This window comes from Meleagris gallopavo, chromosome 5, assembly GCF_905368555.1.
Source record: "Meleagris gallopavo chromosome 5, MGAL_WU_HG_1.1, whole genome shotgun sequence".
Lineage (NCBI taxonomy): Eukaryota > Metazoa > Chordata > Aves > Galliformes > Phasianidae > Meleagris > Meleagris gallopavo.
In genome coordinates, this window is record NC_139408.1 from 12040439 (window position 1) to 12059477 (window position 19039).

Consider the following 19039-nt stretch of genomic DNA (forward strand, 5'->3'; position numbering starts at 1 on the left):
GCAGAATGATGTACCTATTTTGCCTATTTTGCTTTAAAATAACACTTACTAGAACACTGAAGATGTATTAAAAATCTCAAGGGTGTTCCATTCAGGGTAAGATTTCATGCCTGCAAAACAAGATGCTGGTTGGCCACTGATCAAATGCTAAGGGGCAATATAATGTTATTATTACATGGCTTTTTAAAAGCACAACAGTATGCAGGCCTTCCTTTTTTCAAGCAAAAGGAGGCAGATGGGCTTAATTTGAGGAAAGGTATTCATTTATCCATGTGGAATAGTTTGCAATGCTAGCTAACCAGAGCTAGCACTTGCACTGACCTCCAGCTGTCAAAGAAGTAAATGGTTCCATAGCAGACAGTGTAGAAAAGGTGCAGGTTCTTCACATGGGAAGAAGAGAATCTGAGAAAGATGCTGCTCATGAAACTGCAAGATTAAACGCCATATATTCCAGGTGGAAGAGATGAAAGGCATCTTGTATACTTGTTTATATCATTCTTAAATTCACGTTCCTCCAAATATATATTATGTTAGAAGCCTAAACTGTAGGAGATGCCAATCAATTTCAGCTCTTTTCTGAATGCTTAAGTGACTCCATTAATTTTTCATAGATTCTTGTGTGCTGCATGGGAACAAGAGAACAGTTTTTCTTGGAGAACGTTCAGCCTAATGCTGTTTTATATAACAGCTCAGAAGAAAACAGCAGGAAAAAAATGTCTTCTATAAAGTAGACCAATGACATGTAGCAGTAAAATGTTTAATGCCTGTAATTTATTGTCTGCAAAACTTATATGCATTTGGTGTGCAAAAGTATACACTTTCTTGACAGCACCAGAAAAACAGTTAAGCTATGTAAGTTTTTAAACCTGATTTGTCACATTGTGTAAAAAGACATTGTGCACAACAGATATCCCCAAAGGAAATCATTGGCTAAAACTAGAAGCACCCTTATTTACAACTAACACTTTAATATTGCATTACACCCACTCACCAAAATAAATAGAAGTACATTCATCACAACTTAAACACAGTCTCTCCATATATTTATTTTCTGACATGTTTTGGTCTCCAGAAATATGCTGTATCTAGAAATAGGCATCAGCTACTAGATTATGTTACAAAATGCAAAAAAAATAGAAAATTAGTTTTCCTGGACAATATTTTGGGCTTTACACAAAAATAAATCCAGATTTCCATAGAGATCTCATAAACTTCTTGAAAGATTTTTATTTTAAAGCACAGCACAGAGTTGCACACTAAGGCTTCCTGTGATATGCAAAACCCTGGCCTCCAAAAAGACTGCTGTAAAGAGAAATACAGCTCAAGCGTAAGTACAAGACATTTTCAAAAAGTAGTCATCAATAGAAAGTGCCCTTCGTTTGATTTAGCGTTATCAGTACAGAAGTAGCTACTGTAATTGTGCAATCAAAGCCAGACCTGGAAGGGCTTTACGCAAAGGACGTCACCATTTCACACTACCAGGTGTAAGTACACAGAATCTGAGATAGCAGAAACTGGCCAACCTTTTCATACTCTACATTCATTAGTTTTTGACACAATTTAGTATAAAAGGCACATTGTCAAGCAGTGAATTAAAAAAAGAAAGAATCTAAAATCCAAACCAGAATTTCATTAAACGCAATTAAATCATTAGCTTAACATCAGATCCTCATAAACCAATAGAAGAATTCTTCCAGTTTTTTCTTAACCTCAAATTCGGACGCACTTTGGATGAGTACCAAAGTACTCTCATTAAGATTAATAATGTTAATCTGGAAAACAGTAAACATGATTTTGAATACGAGGCCCTCCCAAGTCGATTTACAAATACATGCAAACCCAACAAAACCCAAACATCTGTACAAAGTTTGAAAGTCACTGGTGTCCCATGCCAATTATGAGAAAGTACTTGATTGTAAAACTACAAATGTGTCCTTGAACAATTTTTCATATGAAACAAAAATCAAGCAATCATTGTGTGAAGTTAAACAAGTGTCTTAGGGAGGCTGGAAGAAGAGACCTCATTCCAGTCAGCACCTCAAAGACCAATGACAAAGTGCTTTAGATTAAGAAATTTAACTGACCGTGTGCAAAGTGATGAAATCATCAGGGTTTATTTAAGCTTCAGTTATCTGAAATGCAGATTTAATTCCAAACTGAATTCCAATTTCAGATTATTACGTGAGCATCTTTTGCTTCATAAGAGACTGTTTTTAGCCAGGCAGAAAATTGCTTGCAAGTGATAATTGTCCAGGCTGACAGACCTAGGAGTCCTTCTCCAGCTAAACAAACCAAAAAATCCACACCAAGCAAACAAACAAACCCACAGTCAATCATGGTCCCAGAGATCATGGCCATGTTCGGGTAATTCGAGGAACTACAACAGCAAATGTGAGGTGGTCCCATTAAGCAGAGTGAATACAACGCACTTGCAGACAAGCACTGAGATTACACTATCTTGCATGGTCTGAAGGGTATACACTGAGAAACATCTTTTTGTTAGTTAATATACAAAGTTAAAAATACAGAGGAGCAGTGACAGTTACCATCCGTGCTCCCACGCAACTAATACTGAATTAGTTTATAGAATCCATCCCAATAGCTTACTCATGTCAGTGTTTCGCTAAGGCAGTGAAATGCTACACCATCAACAGAAAATGCCTCAAAATAGCAAATGTTTTTTCCTTCATTAAGAGTTAGATGTGCAGATTTCAGCAGCTTCCAAGTTGCTGTCTGAACTGTGTTCTAGAAGCAGCACTGTTAAAAAAAATTGCTCTCTGAAGGAATCTCTAAAGGTTCCTTCACTATTTTTCTACTAAGTAATTTTTGCTTTTTCTTCATTTTTCTTTCCACCAACATATATCCAAAGCCCTTTTTGTACTTTTCTAAGTACTTCAAGTATTAAAACATAACAGCTTCAACAGCTATAGCTGAGGGGTTATCAGTGGGGTCTTACAGCTCGTGGCAAAGCTGAGCAGTGATACCGGTGAGCTTTGAAGGATAACTTGGTGAATCAAAGCAGATGCAACACCAGGTTAGAGCTTCAGACTCTTCATACAACCCCTACTGATTTTGATGAACCCAATGCTGGTAAGTAAACAAATTCAGTTACTGAAGGAAACAGTCTTCAAATGCATAGTTAGAAATAATGTGCAAACATGGGCATTGGGTAACAGAACTAACTCTCCTGACATGCATTTTAGCTTTCTGATTTGATGAATTTAATCAAAAGTATTCACTGTGTAATACAAAGTGATCGATATCCAAGAGCTAGCTGCAAGTACTTTGGAAAAGTGTTTTCCAAATAGTACACCTGATTAGATAAGTGACTGCTCCACATTTTAAGTCATTTAACACACCTGATGCTTAACAGAAGAAAAAAACACGTGCACAGCACACAACCTGTAAAAGAGCAGAAGCTTTTAGATAAATGCAAAGACTGACAGGGCAGGAAAAGAATTCCTAAGCGTATGCTTCAGCCCAAAAGCACAAGTTACACACAAACACTAGAAATTCCTATTTTCAGGATGAGTATTTATCCTACTGAATGTGATTGGCATTGAAATTCCAGACACAGCAAAAGCCAGCCTAACCTTTTGGTGATATCTCTAACTGTACATTTTGCAAGTGACATGCACTTCTCCATTAGGAAACAAGACAATTCCAGTTCAGTTATTGTTTATGGGTCCTCAAATCAGAAAAAATATAGCACTTTATTGCTTTGAACATTTGTGGCAACGGCTGAATTCACACCCAAGCTGCTTCTGTATAGAAGATGATGTTTCAGAAACTTTGAGGCTTAACTTAGGAGACAGAGCAGGGTATAAAGCAATTTCTCTCTATATCTCAAAAAATATCAGGGAACAAGAACACTACTCCCCCAGTGCTATTCCTTTCTTTCAAGTGAATGCAAAATTGGTTTACTTGTATATAGGCCCGCACAGTTCCAAGTCAGTGCATAGCTAGTCAATATTTCTGCTGGCATCTTGAACTGATTTAATCAATGGAAACATTTCTTAATTTTTCTTCTACTTAATAATATGCATTAGTGCATTAATTTCTCCATAAAAAAATCAACCCTTGGCAAGTATTAAAAATAAATATCTTATATAAGTCAAACTAAAGCCTTTATTTTTCAGTTCTTTTATCCCTTTACATATTCTTTTGCCCTCTAGCAAGCAAATGGAAACCGAAGAACAGGAGATGTATGGAGGCAGAGGGTAGCAGAAAAATGAAAGAAGTCAACGCTGTAAGTCAGTTAACGGGTCCTCAGCTTCTTAGACTGTCTCTTCCGTTTTAGTTCTTCCTCTTCCCGTCTCAATTCTTCAAGGTCTTCCTGAACACCGAGTCTCAAGCTGCCAAACAAGTTGAAATCCTTTACAAACTGCTACTCAAACATGAAATTTGACTTCTCCCCCAAGAAAAGAAATCCTAAAATTACTGCAGTTGATTTGAGCAAAGAAGTTTTAGATCAGTTCAACAGTCAAAGGTTTTCTTCAATTACAGTAAGCATACAGCTTAAAGGAAAAAAGAACGTTTCTAAGGAAATCAAGATTCTCTCATCATTAGAGCGGAATCAAACCCTTTGAAGGAGAAATGATTTAAAGTTTTCTTTAAAGAAAATTATCATTATTTAAAAAAGGTTTTACTAAGATCATTCTTTTTTTGAAAAGAAGATGCTTGAACATGCATCAGTTCTTGCCAACGTAACTTAAATACAAGTCACAGCAGACAGACTCAGTTCAGCTTTTCCTACACTTACACCTTTCTTTTGGCAAGGGTGAGAATGGATCCATCAAACAGAAGAAAGAAGCTTTGTGGCAGCTTCCTGACTACAGGCATTATTCAGGTAGCTACACAAACAATGCTGCCTCACCATCAGAATCCACTTAGTTACCCTGCCTCAGATGAACAGGCACAGAGAAGAGATGCTGCTGAGCACTGCATGTTCTAGCTGTGTCCTTGTGTAGCCTCTTCAGCTTCTGGGCAGTATGCTGAAAGGATACTGAAAACAGCACCTACCATCACTGACCTCCTCTTCACTTAAGAAAGGCTGGATGGCCTTGCTGGTTTGATACTAGGAATAGGTGTGACAAAGCTCCTATTTTGCCATCAGCTACTGCCTGCCTTGTCTGCAGGCCTGCTAAGTGCATTTGTACTTCCACAGTTCATTATGAAGCAGCTTAAGGCAGTTTGCACCTCATTACTACAAGGTCGATAACATGACCACCTATCATTCAGCTGTTCTAGGGTAACTGCTCCAGTATAGGCTCAGCTTATGCCTATAACAAGCAGAGAGAATTGTGAATTCAGGAGACTGCAGTCATCCAAGTTCAGACAGTAAAAAATAAACACTTCAGAGATCTACGTGATCGAAGTCTGGCTAGAAGCATCATTTTCCATTTCAATTTAGAACGTAGTAATTTTAACAGGCTCTTTTGGTTAGAGAAAGCTCCTCATGTCAAGGGTCACAATGCTTTTAACCAAATTCTCAGTGGAAAAACTAGCTGAAGATAGATTAATTGTTTTACTGAAGTTTCCTATCTGCCCTTCTCTTATACTAGCATGAGTAGTTAGAAGCTTAGCCAGGTGTTCAACTTTGCAAAATCTCACTGTAGGTCTTCAACACAGAATTCAGTGAACAGCAATATCACTGTAAAATTCAATTTACTTCTCTGATTAAGAGACTGCAGCTGTGCATGAGCAGCAGCTGTCCCTAAGAGCAGAGAGAAATAAGAACACTGACTAACTTCCAGAAGGTTCCCAATACTCAAGGCACTCTCTGGATAGCAATGTAAAAAAAATAAATCTCAGAAGTAAAAATTTGACTTTACATTTTCAGTTTTTCTATTGCCTATTAATAAATAGGTAAAAACTTTTTGTAACTCCTACAAGGCTTTTCAGAATGTATTGCAGACATCTTCCCATCAGGCACGGAAAAAGCATAAAGCAAACCACTTCACGAATGCCAGGCTTTATAACAGCCATGTAAAGAATGTGCAGCTCTGCAGGCTAAAAGTAGTGGTCAAAACCAATATAAACATCTAGCCTTTGTTTCTGAAATCTCTGGTTATAAATGTGTGTCAGAGTATTCTTTTTATATACATACACACGAAACACAAATATGCAGAGATTAAGTTTCCTCCCAGCCCTCAGGAGGTAACAGAGTATCGATGTTTGGGACAAAGCAAAGGGCCTAGCATTTCAATTGTAATTCAAATACTTATACAAAGTTTTGGGCATCAGTTGGTATAATTCTCACTGGTAAAGACTGTGATGCACTGGAATGAACATACAGGACTTATTTACTGTACTCACTATCCCACTGGCACACTAGTTGGCTGAGCTTCTTCTACCTAAGCTTTCTTATCAAAGATGGGAAGACTTAGCTACTCTGCTATAAGTAGCAGCAGATATCCCCATGACTTGGGCAATAAATAAACCTCCCACTTCCTATTTTAACTTAAGTCCATGCATACCTCCTGGCTTCTTCTTTCTGTTGCTCCCTCCAGCTGCTCTCCATATAGCGTAAGGCATAATCGCTTTCATCTTTATATCTGGAAATTAAATAGTAGCATTTAGCACACTAAAAAAACCACGATCATATACAGCTGAGCTAGGAATTCACATCCTGGTAGAAAGAGAACTTAGCTTGCTGTACACTGTTAGATTGTAATGTTTTGAAAGAATCACTACCAGTGTTTAAAATGTTTGCTTTTTTATATCTTGCTATCAGACAAAAGGAAAATAATTAAATAAGCCAGAGTATTAGTTTTGCAATGGTTCCTAGGTACGCAGAGATGCCAACTTCAATTCTCAAAACAGAACTGCTAACACCATTGCATTTAGCCATTCATATTCAGGCTGCTACACCTGATGAATTCTGGGATGCTACTGCTATAAGAAAACATTTTAACACATGTTGATAGAAAAGAGTTGCTATGGGTTAGATAAGTGACAAGTTACAGAAGCCATACTGTTTTCCATTATGTCCCATTTGCATCAAACTTTCTCTTGCTTTCCAGAAGAGCATGGCAACACAAAAATACATTTTTTAAGCCAGTAGTTTGCTTATTTCTAATAAATCAGCCCAATGACCTTAATCTCTGTTGTTCCATTGCTCACTTTACAGTATATCAAAATTTACATTTTTTCCTACCTTTTCCGGTCATAGCCAAATATTTCCCGAATGTGTTTTGATATTTCTTCTTGGGGTTCCCCCTCATCTTCAATAAAATCATCCATTTCAGAGTCATACTCATCATCGTCGTCATCATCGTCTATTTGTCTTTTGTAACCAACAGGTGGTCTCCCAATACCTAAATGAAAGGGATGTGAAAAAAACATCAATGAATAACACACATTTATCAGTATTTTTCGTTGCTATACTTTGGGCACAGTGACTTTACAGCTCTGGGCTTCGAGGTAGAAGACTGCTGCCTCAAGCTAAGTAGAAATTCTTAAAGTCAGTAAAAGGAAACACTTCCTCCGCTAACATCAACTGCACCCCAAGGAAAAGTACCAGACATAAGTCCACGTTCTTGTTCAAAGTTTTCTAGGTACTTATTTGCTAGAGTTCATGTGTGCTTTCTCCTGTTCAGGAATCATTTTTAGAACTACTCACTCGCTGATAAGGTGAATCAGCAAAAACATTCAAGTATCAATCACAGGTTTGCTGTGAATTAAGCCCCAGGCCCTTACCTCAAGGAATGTGAGCTGGGGTCAAAAAAAGTGAAGAATTGCAAAGGGAAAAAAACCACAACTTTCCATTGCTTAATGCATTCTTTAAAAGATAAATAAGGTATTTTGTCCGTGTTTTCTTGGATAATCACTGACCTCAACTCAGATGTATCAGAAATATGGGACAAACAACTAATTAAAAAAAGAACTTTGTACCTTGTGAACGAAACACAGGTCTGTGCCCTTGAAGAGATCTCATTCCATTCATCTGTCCGTTGCTGGGCCTCGTCACTAGGTTTTTGGAAGAAATAGTTTCTGATACGACAGTACACCTGGGCTTTACAGCTGCAAAGCCAGGTCGCCCAGGTCCTGCACTCGGGCTGACTCCTGGCCTTCCCGGTCCTGTTCCTGAGCTGCTGCCCGGCCGCCCAGGTCCCGTACTCGGGCTGACTCCTGGCCTCCCTGGTCCTGTTCCCATGCCGCTGCCCAGTCGCCCAGGTGCTGTATTTGTGCTGTTGCCCGGCCTTCCTGGGCCGGTGCCTGAGCTGCCACCTGGACGTCCAAGTCCAGTGCTGGAGCTGCCACCTGGCCTTCCGGGTCCCACGCCTGAGCCACTGCCCGGTCGCCCAGGTCCCATGCTTGAGCTGCTGCTTGGCCTTCCAGGTCCTGTGGCCGAGCTGCTGCCCTGCCGCCCGGGCCCTGGGCTTGAGACGCTCCCTGGCCTTCCGGGTCCCATGCCAGAATTGCTGCTTGAGCGCCCAGGTCCTGCACTTGATCCTCCACCTGGATGTCCAGGTCCTCCCTTTCCTAAACTGCTGCTGGATCGTTTTGTGCTGGAGTTCATTTCGTGCTGCAGGGCTGCAGCATTTCCTGGTTTTGTATGGACAGGCTTTTTCAGGCTGGATTCTTTAGCAGACGGTAACCTTTGAGCCCCATTGGCCATTGGCTTTGAGGATGGCACAGGAAAGCTTGAGCCAGACTTTCCCATACCGTTGACAGGTAATTTACTATGACTGCCAGCAGTAGGGGTTTTCAAGGAACTACTTTGTGAGGTTTTTACTTTTTCCATTTGACTCAATTTGGAAGAAGATAACGACCGTGAGTGCTTTTCAGTCAATGCTGGTGCTTTGGATTTCTTATCAGTACCACTCAGAGAAGAGAGGCTGCTTTTTGGAGAGGCATGTTTATCTGCTGCACTTTTGCTAAGTTTTGCATCTGCACATTCCTTCAGAGAAGTTGCTTTTTTTGAAGAACTGGATATCCCTGTATTCTTAACCTCCTTCTCTGTTTTCTTTTTCTGCATTTCTACTCTCTTATTTTTGCGTTCCAAATATTCCCTCTCTCTCAATTCTTCTGCCGTCCTGGGTCTCTCTTCTATCTTTTTCACTACTTTTATTTCTACCGGTTCATATTGTTTTTTTTCAGCAAGCCTTAAAAGATCTGCAAAGTTGAGAGGTGCTGGTGCACTTTTGGGTGGTGCCTTTGGTTTGACTGCAGCTTTGGATGGTTTCTCATCATATTCTTCTTGCTCATACTCCGATTCAGTTTGAGTAAACTCAAGTTGCTCTGCTTCATTTTCTGTTGCATACTCAGCCTCAGGGGCCTGAGAAACATTCTCACAAGTCCTCCTCCTCTTTTTAGGCTTCTCTTCAACGGGAATACCATTATAGCCATAAAAGTTATCCTTTGTTCGTGAAGCCATAGCTCTTGCCTTCCTGTCATGTTTCAGTTCAATTCGCTTAGCCAAGAGTCGTTCTTTCTTTCTTTTTTCTTCCAGTTCTGTAAAAGAAAAATCAGGAGAAAGTTAAACAAAAACACTACTCTTTATTTCAGGATCTTCTAAACCGATAAACCATCTGAGACAATAGGATATCTGGCTAACAGCTATTCAGAATAGACCAGAACACCATCAGAGGTCTGCCAACAGAGCAACCTGATCCATCTGAGTCAGCTGTTTCTACAAAAGTGAACTATTAAGCCAAATACAGCTCCTACCAAACCTGCTAAGCTGACTCAACAGAAGCAACTCTCCAGAATGCTATACAAACTAACAAGAACTCCGTGGTAAAAAGACACAGGACATGGGATCTCTGAGGAGAAAGAGTTCTGCGACTGAGTAAAAGAATTTTGAGACTGTACAAAATTTACTATCAGATGTTTAAGTAAAAGCGGGGAAAGGGAGGGATGGATGGAGGAGTTTTAGGGTGAGGGAATATGCCCTGGAAAGTAGACTGAGGTGGGGAAGCAGGCAGTTAGCGATGAGCAAGCTGCAGGTCACTGCTTCTGCGTGACAGTGCCCCGTGCACCATCTCCACAGTCTGCCCTATATTCTTCCTAAATTGTTTTTACCTATTTCCTGCATGAGTATGCTCTCCATCTTATTTGTCTTCTGTATGATCTGCTGACGTAATTCAGGCTGAACTCCATAATGAAAAGATGAGAGATCTGAGCGCCAGATACTGGAGAGACAGGGAATAGGGGCCAAATACCATAAGGGCTCAGGGGAAAGGGGCATCTCTGAGCATCAATTCCTAGAAATCGGATGGGGCAACTCATGCTGAGCTTTAAATGGGTTCCTGTAAAGGTACCATCCCCAGCCTACGTTGTTCCATTTGTCAGTAGCCATGACTGTACACAGTGTGAGTAAAAGCATGAATATTTCCTATTCACACTCAGTCTTGCCTTTGGCTGCACCTGGCAGCAGGGATAAGGAGCTGGCTCATGGCTGGCCCAGGAGAGGAATGCTCTGGACTACCCAGTCCATCACACTGTGTTGTAACATAGTGGGTGAAAAAATGTGTTTTAAAGCCTTTGCAATTTAAAACCCAAGCATTACTGAAAGAGAAGATTAAGACATTACCACCACAAACTGTTATCATGTTTAGACAAACACAACTTTTCAAAATTAACAGAAATTCAGGATGGTTTCTTGCAATCTCTTTCCACCTTACTTACTTCCTGATGTCCTGATGTAAATGCTAGTGAGCTGATTAACATTTAAATCCTTAGGAAAGCATGTAAACATCCCTCGCAGTGACTTTTCCACCAGTTTTCCCTCAGCATCAGCAGTTATATGCACGAATTCCAGAAACAGATATAAAAGTCTATTTGCCAGAGCTCTTAATGGGATCAAAGTCTCAAAGAGTCAATGAAGGTCTTCCACAGAATGTAGTTTTAGGCTGCTTTAACAATTACCTTTTTTTCTTTTTTCTTCTTCTTTCCTTCGGAGAAATGCTTGTACTGCTGCAGACTCAACACCCTTGACCTTTGGAACCTTTTTGGGAGGGCCAACAGCCAAACTGTATCTTTTCTGCAAAGAACAAACGAGTATGTCAGAGAAATTAATAAGTATCTCTTTTCTTGAAACTGAGGGATTAAGTAGCAGTCATATTTAAGCATAAATAAGCATAAAGTTCATTTTAAGCACAGATGGTACAGAATAATAATGCAATAGCTGCGTCAGCAACGGAATAAAATTATTTCAGTTCAGCCTTATGAAGTCTCATACAGCCTTATGAAAGTTATCTAAAAAATTATCTAGTAAAGATATCTACATCCAAATATTTTAGAGGCAATAAGCTGACAAGCTGGTAGCATGATTTCTTATCGATTTCAACAGTTCTAACCTGATCCATTCAAATAGCAGCACATTAAGAGACACTCACATTACTTGATGTTACTGATATACAAAGCTATATATTATCTTACCTACACATACACTAAAAGCCAAGGTTCAGAGACGATTCTAAAATACAGCCAACACTGTCTCCAGGCAGGGTGACTACATACCAGCTCTTCATAGGCACCTCTATTACTTGACAGACACAAAATTACAGGATACAACATCCATCTACATCACAGCTGTAAAACCTGACAGGTTTGCTCAGCATATTAAAGAGCTTTTACAATCAAGGCCAGTTACTGAAATCTATCTAAGCACTACCAGCACTTCGCTGCTACCTGAGAGCTGGTTTTGGTTACCCTTATGGCCCTCAGAAGCCTCATTTTCTGCGAATGCAGTTCTGATATACACAAGGAAATTGAAACAGACAGGCAAAGCAATCCTCAGGCTTGAGTGGATTATCCAATTTCTAAGCAGTTTTTAAAAAGAAAGTCAAAACAGAGGACTTTCTAAAATGGTTTTAGGCAGAAGGAGCACTTCTAAATGAAAACTGCCAGCCAGCGGGACACGCGTAGATTCATCTCCCCCATTAGGAAGCCTTATAAAGAATTAAAATGATGGGGAAGCAGTTTTCGAGCTTTGTTTTGCTGCACTACAACCGACAGTCCTATCCAGAAGTGGGTTTGTAAAGCAGCCTGGCAGGCACACTGTTTTCTCACTTCCATTAAGGTGAGAAATGGTGCAAAATTCAAGATTTCTGTTCTTCCTAACAATAGCATTTTTTGCTATTGATGCACAGCTGAAAGCAGAGCTAAGTGTTTCATAAATGAAGATGGAAGCGAATGAGGTTCTGCACTGTGTACCACAGCAGGTGTTGATAGAAATGAGCACTTTGGTTAGAAGAAGATAAAATAAACTGCTTTATTCTTTTTAAAAGCACTGGAACATACACATACTCCGCAACTACTGAGAAAATAGTTCACTTTCAACACAAACCAACACGCATCAGACTCCAGGTAAAAGTGGCAACTAAGTCAGGGCATGTTACTGCCTTATCATCCAGGCAGCAGCAGCTGCACTGCTCGGGCTCAGCTATCTCGAGGGTGGTTAAATAACAGGGAAACAAACATTCTGCCTATAGAGAGCAGGTCACGCTACTCCAGAGCGCTGTGCTACCCAAGCTGTAAGCAGCACTCACCTCGGCAGGCAGCACATCCAGCAGCTCACGGACACTGCTGAGGCAGCACGGGCACTGCTTGAGCCAAAGGAAAAAGGAAAGGCTGTGGAGGTGCCTTTCCTCAGCCACGCACCCTCAAGTGCTTCCTGTTAGCCAAGGGTATTTCCAGAGGAACCAACCTGTGTGAATTGGGCCACCTCCTCAGCAACAGCCTGGCACGACATGAGTGGTTGGCTCCGCACAACCTGATCTTGAAACACAGCACCTGCGTAAGCAATAGTTTTGCTGTGGACTCGCACACACCCAAGCTGAAGACAATTCCCACTTGTACTATCAAGTACAGGCAACCTTCACAGGCTGTCACATAATTTATATGTTTTGACCTCTGTATGTTATCCCACTTCTCTTGTCTTTCCTTATCACACACCAAGACGAGCAGCCTTCTGATGTGGGAAGCTCCTGCTCCCCCCATTTAGATATCCTTCAAGGTGCAACATGGCATTAGTTAACACAGCTAGCAGCTCGAGCACATCAAAGCCCACACACATCCCTGTGGGTGCTGCCCTGCAGCCAGTTCTGCTCAGCAGGGGCCGTCACCTTCACCTGCAGATCAGACAGGAGCTCTGCTCTATGGCAGTGCTCCATACTTCACAACCATTCCTCATACTCCTCTGGAAGGGCTTCTCTTGCCTACGGGCAAGTATCCAAGGGTTTGGAAGTTTCACAGGAAGGCTTTGCAAAGTGTATTGGTCCTATGAAGAAATCCTGGATTTTACTACAGTTTTACTTCCTTAAAAATGCAGCCACTTTAAGCAGTTGAGCAGCTTATTCTAGGAAGTGAAATGCAAACCAAATTTCCAACAACTGCAGGCACTCATCTGTTGTGCTGGAGGTTATTTTGTGATGCATAAGTTAAAGCGAGACTTCATCAAGTGCTGACGTGGACGATGATGACAAGCTGTTTCACTTCTAGGTCACCTCCGTGGTCACATCTGTTTCAGGTTCCAAATTCTGTCTACTCCAGATATGCCCACTGCTAAGGGGAGCAGGGATCGAGGTGAGATTGTTCCTAAAAACTACCAGTGACAACAGAAACCAGATAAAACAGAAGGATTAAAAGGGCTCTTAACTACGCCCTTTTTTTTTTTTTTTTTTTCCATTTTAAAGTAACTGCAATTTTGTTTGTCAAGAATATCTTCCATACAAAGAGCTCAAAGTGCTTCCCGACATCCATTACGTCCCAAAACACTCTTGCAGCATTAATAGAGAGTACCAACATTGCTGAGAAGAGGCATACAGGCAAGATTTAAATCTTAAGGAGGTCAGCAGTAAATGCTGTAACTGTTACCACATCTGATCAAAGCAAGCCTGCATGGAAAATCAGTGAACCACTGAAGAGAAACACGTGTCAGGAGATACATAGAAAACTTACCCCTTGCAATGTTACAAGGGAAAACTACGCACAAAGATTATGCACAACACACGGTTAGTTACTACTCTAGTTCACAAACGCACTGCTGTATTTAGAAACAAAACCTGATGCAAATAACTGGGCAATGGAAGGTGTATTTAGCAGTTCCACTGGGAGATGAACAAGCAGATCTATTTTTACAGGGACATGATGCAATCCTGTCCCTGTTTCATGATACAGAGCTATATTATTTCTGAGGCTGAATTTTTCTGCAGTTTCGATACACGCACAACCTGTGCACATTACTCTACTTTCCATTACAGCAAATGTGGGATATCTGAGTGCACCATAAAGATTCTTTTAAACTTCTGCAAGGGAAATTCTGAGGGAGTGCTAATTAAAGCAGGAATCAGCATTTCTGGAAACCTGTCAATGTTACACACCGGTACATTTCATAATTAGACGTGCAGTGTTTTTAATCAGAAATATTTAAGACTAATTTTGTAGTCTTTTTATAGGGACAGATGTTGTGCACCAGTTTCAGTCAAGTGGAGTGACTTGGATATCTACTGATGGGCCTTTTCGGCAGGCAACTTCAGATGCTGCCAAGCACAGCTCCATTTCTGCTCAGAGACTGTCTTTAGAGTCAAAGGCTGCACTGCCAGCGTGCAAGGAAGGCAGGAAACTAACACTGCTTCAACTGGGGATTGAATTGCACTCACTGCTAAGTTATCAGGTAAACACTAACCCTGCCTTCACTAAAAACAGCACCAAAGCTCTCGTGCACTGCACAACAGGTAGGGCTGCCTCCCAAAAGTACCATATCTGGATTGGGGATGTGGCAGATAGAAACTGGGATGTCGAGTTGATGAAATATGCATGTGACAGAAAACAGTGGTGCAGCACACAGGAAAACTAATGAGGTCAAAGGAAACTTTACCACCGCAACCTCAAGTCAACAGTGAGATACTCTGGTTTACAAGACACAAAACATCTTCAAAAACATACCAATGACACCAAGTTGGGAGGAAATGTCGATCTGCCAGGGGACTGGAAGGCCCTACAGAGGATCTGGACAGCTGGATTGCTGGGCTGAGGCAACAAAACTGTGAAGGGTCTGGAGCAAAAGTCTCACAGGGAGCAGCAGAGAGAACTGAGATTGTTTAGTGCAGAGGAGGCACAGGGGAGACCTTATCACTCTCTACAGTGACCTGAAAGGAGGCTGTGGCAAGGTGGGGGTTGACCTCTCCTCCTATGTAACTAGCAATAGGACAGAAGGGAATGGCCTCAGGCTGCGCCAGGAGAGATTCGGCTTGGATATTATGAAAATTTCTCCTCCAAAATTGTAGTCAGTTGAATCACCATTCAGGAGGTGTCCAAGAAACGTTTAGATGCTGTACTGAGGGACATAGTTTAGTGGGAAATACTGGTGACAGGTGGATAATTGGACTGGATGATCTTGGCAGCCTTTTCCAACCTTGGTGATACCATGATTCTACATTTATGTAGTTGCTACTTTTCTACATACGTTACAAATTACTCAGAGTCAGTCTGAGACCAACTAGATCAGATGAAATACTGAACAATATGTTCCCTAAGATATTTTAAGAACCCAATGGGACCCGATGAGTTACACACCTCTCCTCTACAGCTGCTCACAGTGCTGCTGCACATCCATCACACTTAGCCAGGGCCACGGACCGCAGGGCAGCGCTCGGTGCCTCTGCCTGCCAGTGCCAGGCGGGGTGCTCCCGCTCAGCGCTGCGCACCTCTTCCGCCTTCACCGACGGGCCGCTGCGAGCTGCCCATGGCAGCTCGTACAGTGAACACGAGAAGCAGCGGCTACCAAACAGAAAACATTCTTCATGCAAATGAGCGCGCAGGCGGCGCGGGCCGCCCGTCAGCACACGCCCCATCGGGCTCACCCGGAGCGAGACGTGGCAGCCCCGCGGCTCCAGAGCGAACAAAAGCGCTCCACCGACTTTTAAACGCCAGCATCGCCGGCGACTGCGGCTCCGCACTCGGGATCGCGGCGTCCCGAGGCCCGGCGGTACCGGCCGGCCGGCCGGCACGCAGCGGCTCCCCGCGCCCCGCTCAGGACTGAGGCGAGGCCCGGCGGAGCCACGGGAAGGAGCCGCGGCGCTTCCTCCGGCCACGGCCCGGCTGAGCAGCGGAACGCCTCCCCGGCGTTCCGAATGCCTCCTCGCCCCTCGCGACCCCGCGGCTCACCGGCACGGCGTTCAGCCCCTGCTGCTCCGAGGCCATCACGAGGATGTTGTGGAAATCCATGGCCGGCTCCGCCGCGGGGCTGAGGCGCCCGCCCCGCTCCCCCCAGCCCGGCCGAGGCCCCGCCGCGCCGCTCGGCTCCGCTCAGCTTCCGGCCGCCGCCGCCTCCTCCTTATATCGCCTCGCCTCGCGCCGGCGTCACAGCCGTGCATCACTTCCGCTGGGCGGGACCCGCTGTGAGGGGCGGGCCCCGAGGAGCCCCGAGGAGCCCCGAGGAGCCCCGAGGAGCCCCGAGGAGCCCCGAGGAGCCCCGAGGAGCCCCGAGGAGCCCCGAGGAGCCCCGAGGAGCCCCGAGGCTCAGTGCCGGCGAGCTGATGGCTCCCGCACCGCTTCCTCAGCTACGGGCGCCCGCAGGGGATGCGGTCCTTGGTGTGGTGTGTGCATGGGGTGGCTCTGTGCGGCGCTCACAGAGCCGCAGCTCACCCACGCTGCCTTCTTTTCATCACGGTCCTGATTTAACCCCTTATCCCATAAAAGCTTCATCTTTTCCTCCTCTCCTTGTGTTTTTGACCCGAGAAAGGCTCTGCAATGCCTCTTCTGACTCAGCCGTGGGTGACATCTCCTGGTGTCCGCCCTCTTTGCTGTTCTCTTCAAATCTTCCTTTCAAGCATTCTTTCGCTTTAAGACCTTCTAATCAGTCCTCCCTCACAGGCAGTGGTTCACCAGTTTTTCACTCATTTTCCTCGCTCTGTTTTCCCGTGATGCTCTCAAGAAGGATGCGATACCACAGCTTTGTGCTCTTATCTGCCATCTCATCGCTGCTGCCGAGCTCCTTCCGTCAGAGTCCCCTGCCCCGGCTGGAATTTCTTGTCTCCCCGGCTCCCCTCCTGAGCAGCCTCTCGTCGTGACTCAGATTCCTGTATAGCAACATTGGTTTAGGCAGTGATGACTGTTACTCTCGGGCCCTTTTATTTGCTTCCTGGCTCCGTGCAGCCTGCCTTCTGCTGACTGTAACCATGAGGATGTGTTTCAAACAGATCTCTGAGCGGGGCAGGGGATGGCATCGCGGTTGTTGGCTGCGTGCTGCTGGTTGGAAACCTTTCACACAGTTATTACCTTTTCCTGTAGATGACAATGACATCCTGCAGCAGAGATTGACGTCTGTGTGGTTACCATTGGGAGCAGCGCTGTCGCTGTTCATGCCCGCAGCTGGCATTTCGTAGGGCGGTAACCAATGCTGCGCTGTGTGAGGAGCCCCAGGGGCACCCAGGGAGTAAAGGGCACCAAACCTCAAGCCTAGCACGTCACGTCAGCACGGCGCCTCAATGTGCTCCGCTTTCTTTTTGTGGCAGATGTGCAACAAATGGGAATCTCGGTGCTGTGTCTGCCTATAGCTCTGTCCTTGCAATACCTTAAATCATTGCCCAAACCACGTTTGTTCTCTGTAAGCTCTTCGTATGCTCGCGATGTGGTGATCTGATGCAGACTAGGTTTGCCAGGGTTTCCAAGAACAGTGAGTCTGTCAGGGGCAGGAGAAGGATCAATTCTGGTGCTTTTAAGCCAAACTGATGTTGCTGCTAAAGGAAAGATGAAGATAGATAATGCTTCTTATTTTTGTGACTATCTGATCTGACTCCATGCAAGCTTACTCTCAAGCTTGGTTTGAACGAATGGTGAAAGTCAGCATGTTTAAATCTACATATTCCAGAAAACCACAATAACACCTCTCAAATCTCCCAAGCCCTGCAATTTCTGCCTCAGAAATAGTTCACCCATCTGCTCTTTCTATGTACAATGCTTTTTCAAACAAGAACTTCGCTAAGTTTTATTTTTATTAAACATCTTCATGTTAGAAAATTACTTAGGATTAGAAGTCGTTGGAAAATACTTAGGAAGTATCAGACAGTATTCCACTGGAAAATGTCTTTGTCACAAGTTTTTTCAGCAGCTGCACTCTACGACAATTTTGCACACCGGCCACACACACTTCAGGCATACGGTTAATCCTATTAACTTCAAGTGTTTAGAGGATTACAGACTTAATTGCAGTCTATCTGCAGAGGTCAAACATCAAAGACTATTCCGAGCCTGAGTTTTAGCATTTTCAGGATGAGTAATATATGTGTAAGTTATCCTTTCCTCTTTTCATCCATCATCCTTTCTGCACTAAGTTATGTGGGTATACTAGTAAAGCCTTCATTAGATAAACTGGATCATCCTAATGTCCAGCAGATGGGTCCCTAGATCATAAACCATTTAGATGTCAGCAGAGCTGGCAGTATGTGCTCAAAAGAAGCTCAGGACTTGGAAAATACAGGTTTGAGTGAATAGAGTTTAAACTGCATTGTGCCAGCCTACATTATAGCTACTTTGGATTTAAATTATTGACTTCTAAGATGTTTTCCTAATGATATATTAAACAGAAATGGAAAGCAAGAGTCTCAGGATGATAATTAGCTGGTATCCACAGTGTGTAATTTAGACTTCTAACTTAGGTGTCTTTGGCTCCAAATAGGAATATAAGCAAAATCGGGTTGGGAAGTGTCTCCTTCCTTCCCAAAAAGCAGGATCAATCACATTGAGGTCATTTCTGACATAAACATGTTCCAATCTGCACTTGAAAACTAATAAAACAGGGCTGTAATACCCCGTAGCAATCTCTCCCTCTGTTTCCATAACTGCACCATGAGAAAGCTGTTTCTAGCCTGTAACCCAGATCTCTGATGCCCACCGAGCCTTTTCAGCAGATATTTGTTGCTTTCTCCCTTAGAAATACAACGTGCATATTTAGAGATGCCCTGCCACATCTCCCCCTTCCTTAGGACAAACCACTCCTATCCCACCAATGTTTCCCCACAAGACCTCTAATTCTCTGTTCTAGCCAAAGCGGAGTACAGTACACCAATGAGACGTTTACCAGCCC

The 19039-nt window shown here is 43.2% G+C and overlaps 1 protein-coding gene across 2 annotated transcripts; it reads right to left on the bottom strand.

Moving 5' to 3' along the window:
* Positions 1-741: 741 nt before the first annotated feature.
* SPTY2D1 (SPT2 chromatin protein domain containing 1) lies at positions 742-16297 on the bottom strand. Of its 2 annotated transcripts, none has more exons than XM_085224259.1 (6): positions 16120-16297; positions 10876-10990; positions 7897-9459; positions 7160-7319; positions 6480-6557; positions 742-4355 (listed from the first exon to the last, which is right to left on the bottom strand). In XM_085224259.1, the coding sequence occupies exons 1-6, from the start codon at positions 16177-16179 to the stop codon at positions 4259-4261; spliced, it is 2073 nt and encodes a 690-aa protein (XP_085080385.1). In that variant the 5' UTR covers positions 16180-16297; the 3' UTR covers positions 742-4258. The 2 variants fall into 2 exon arrangements, with proteins under 2 accessions (XP_085080385.1, XP_085080386.1); XM_085224260.1 differs by lacking the exon at positions 16120-16297 and adding an exon at positions 12501-12616.
* Positions 16298-19039: the final 2742 nt, after the last annotated feature.

Bases quoted from the DNA above. Each gene is read 5' to 3' on its own strand.
- SPTY2D1 (XM_085224259.1), bottom strand. From the start codon at position 16,179: ATGGATTTCCACAACATCCTCGTGATGGCCTCGGAGCAGCAGGGGCTG. The intron at 7,320-7,896 runs GTACAAAGTTCT...CCTTTCATTTAG, and splicing joins ACCTGTGTTTCGTTCACAAG to GTATTGGGAGACCACCTGTT. The intron at 4,356-6,479 runs GTATGCATGGAC...CTTGTTTGGCAG, and splicing joins CAGAAAGAAGAAGCCAGGAG to CTTGAGACTCGGTGTTCAGG.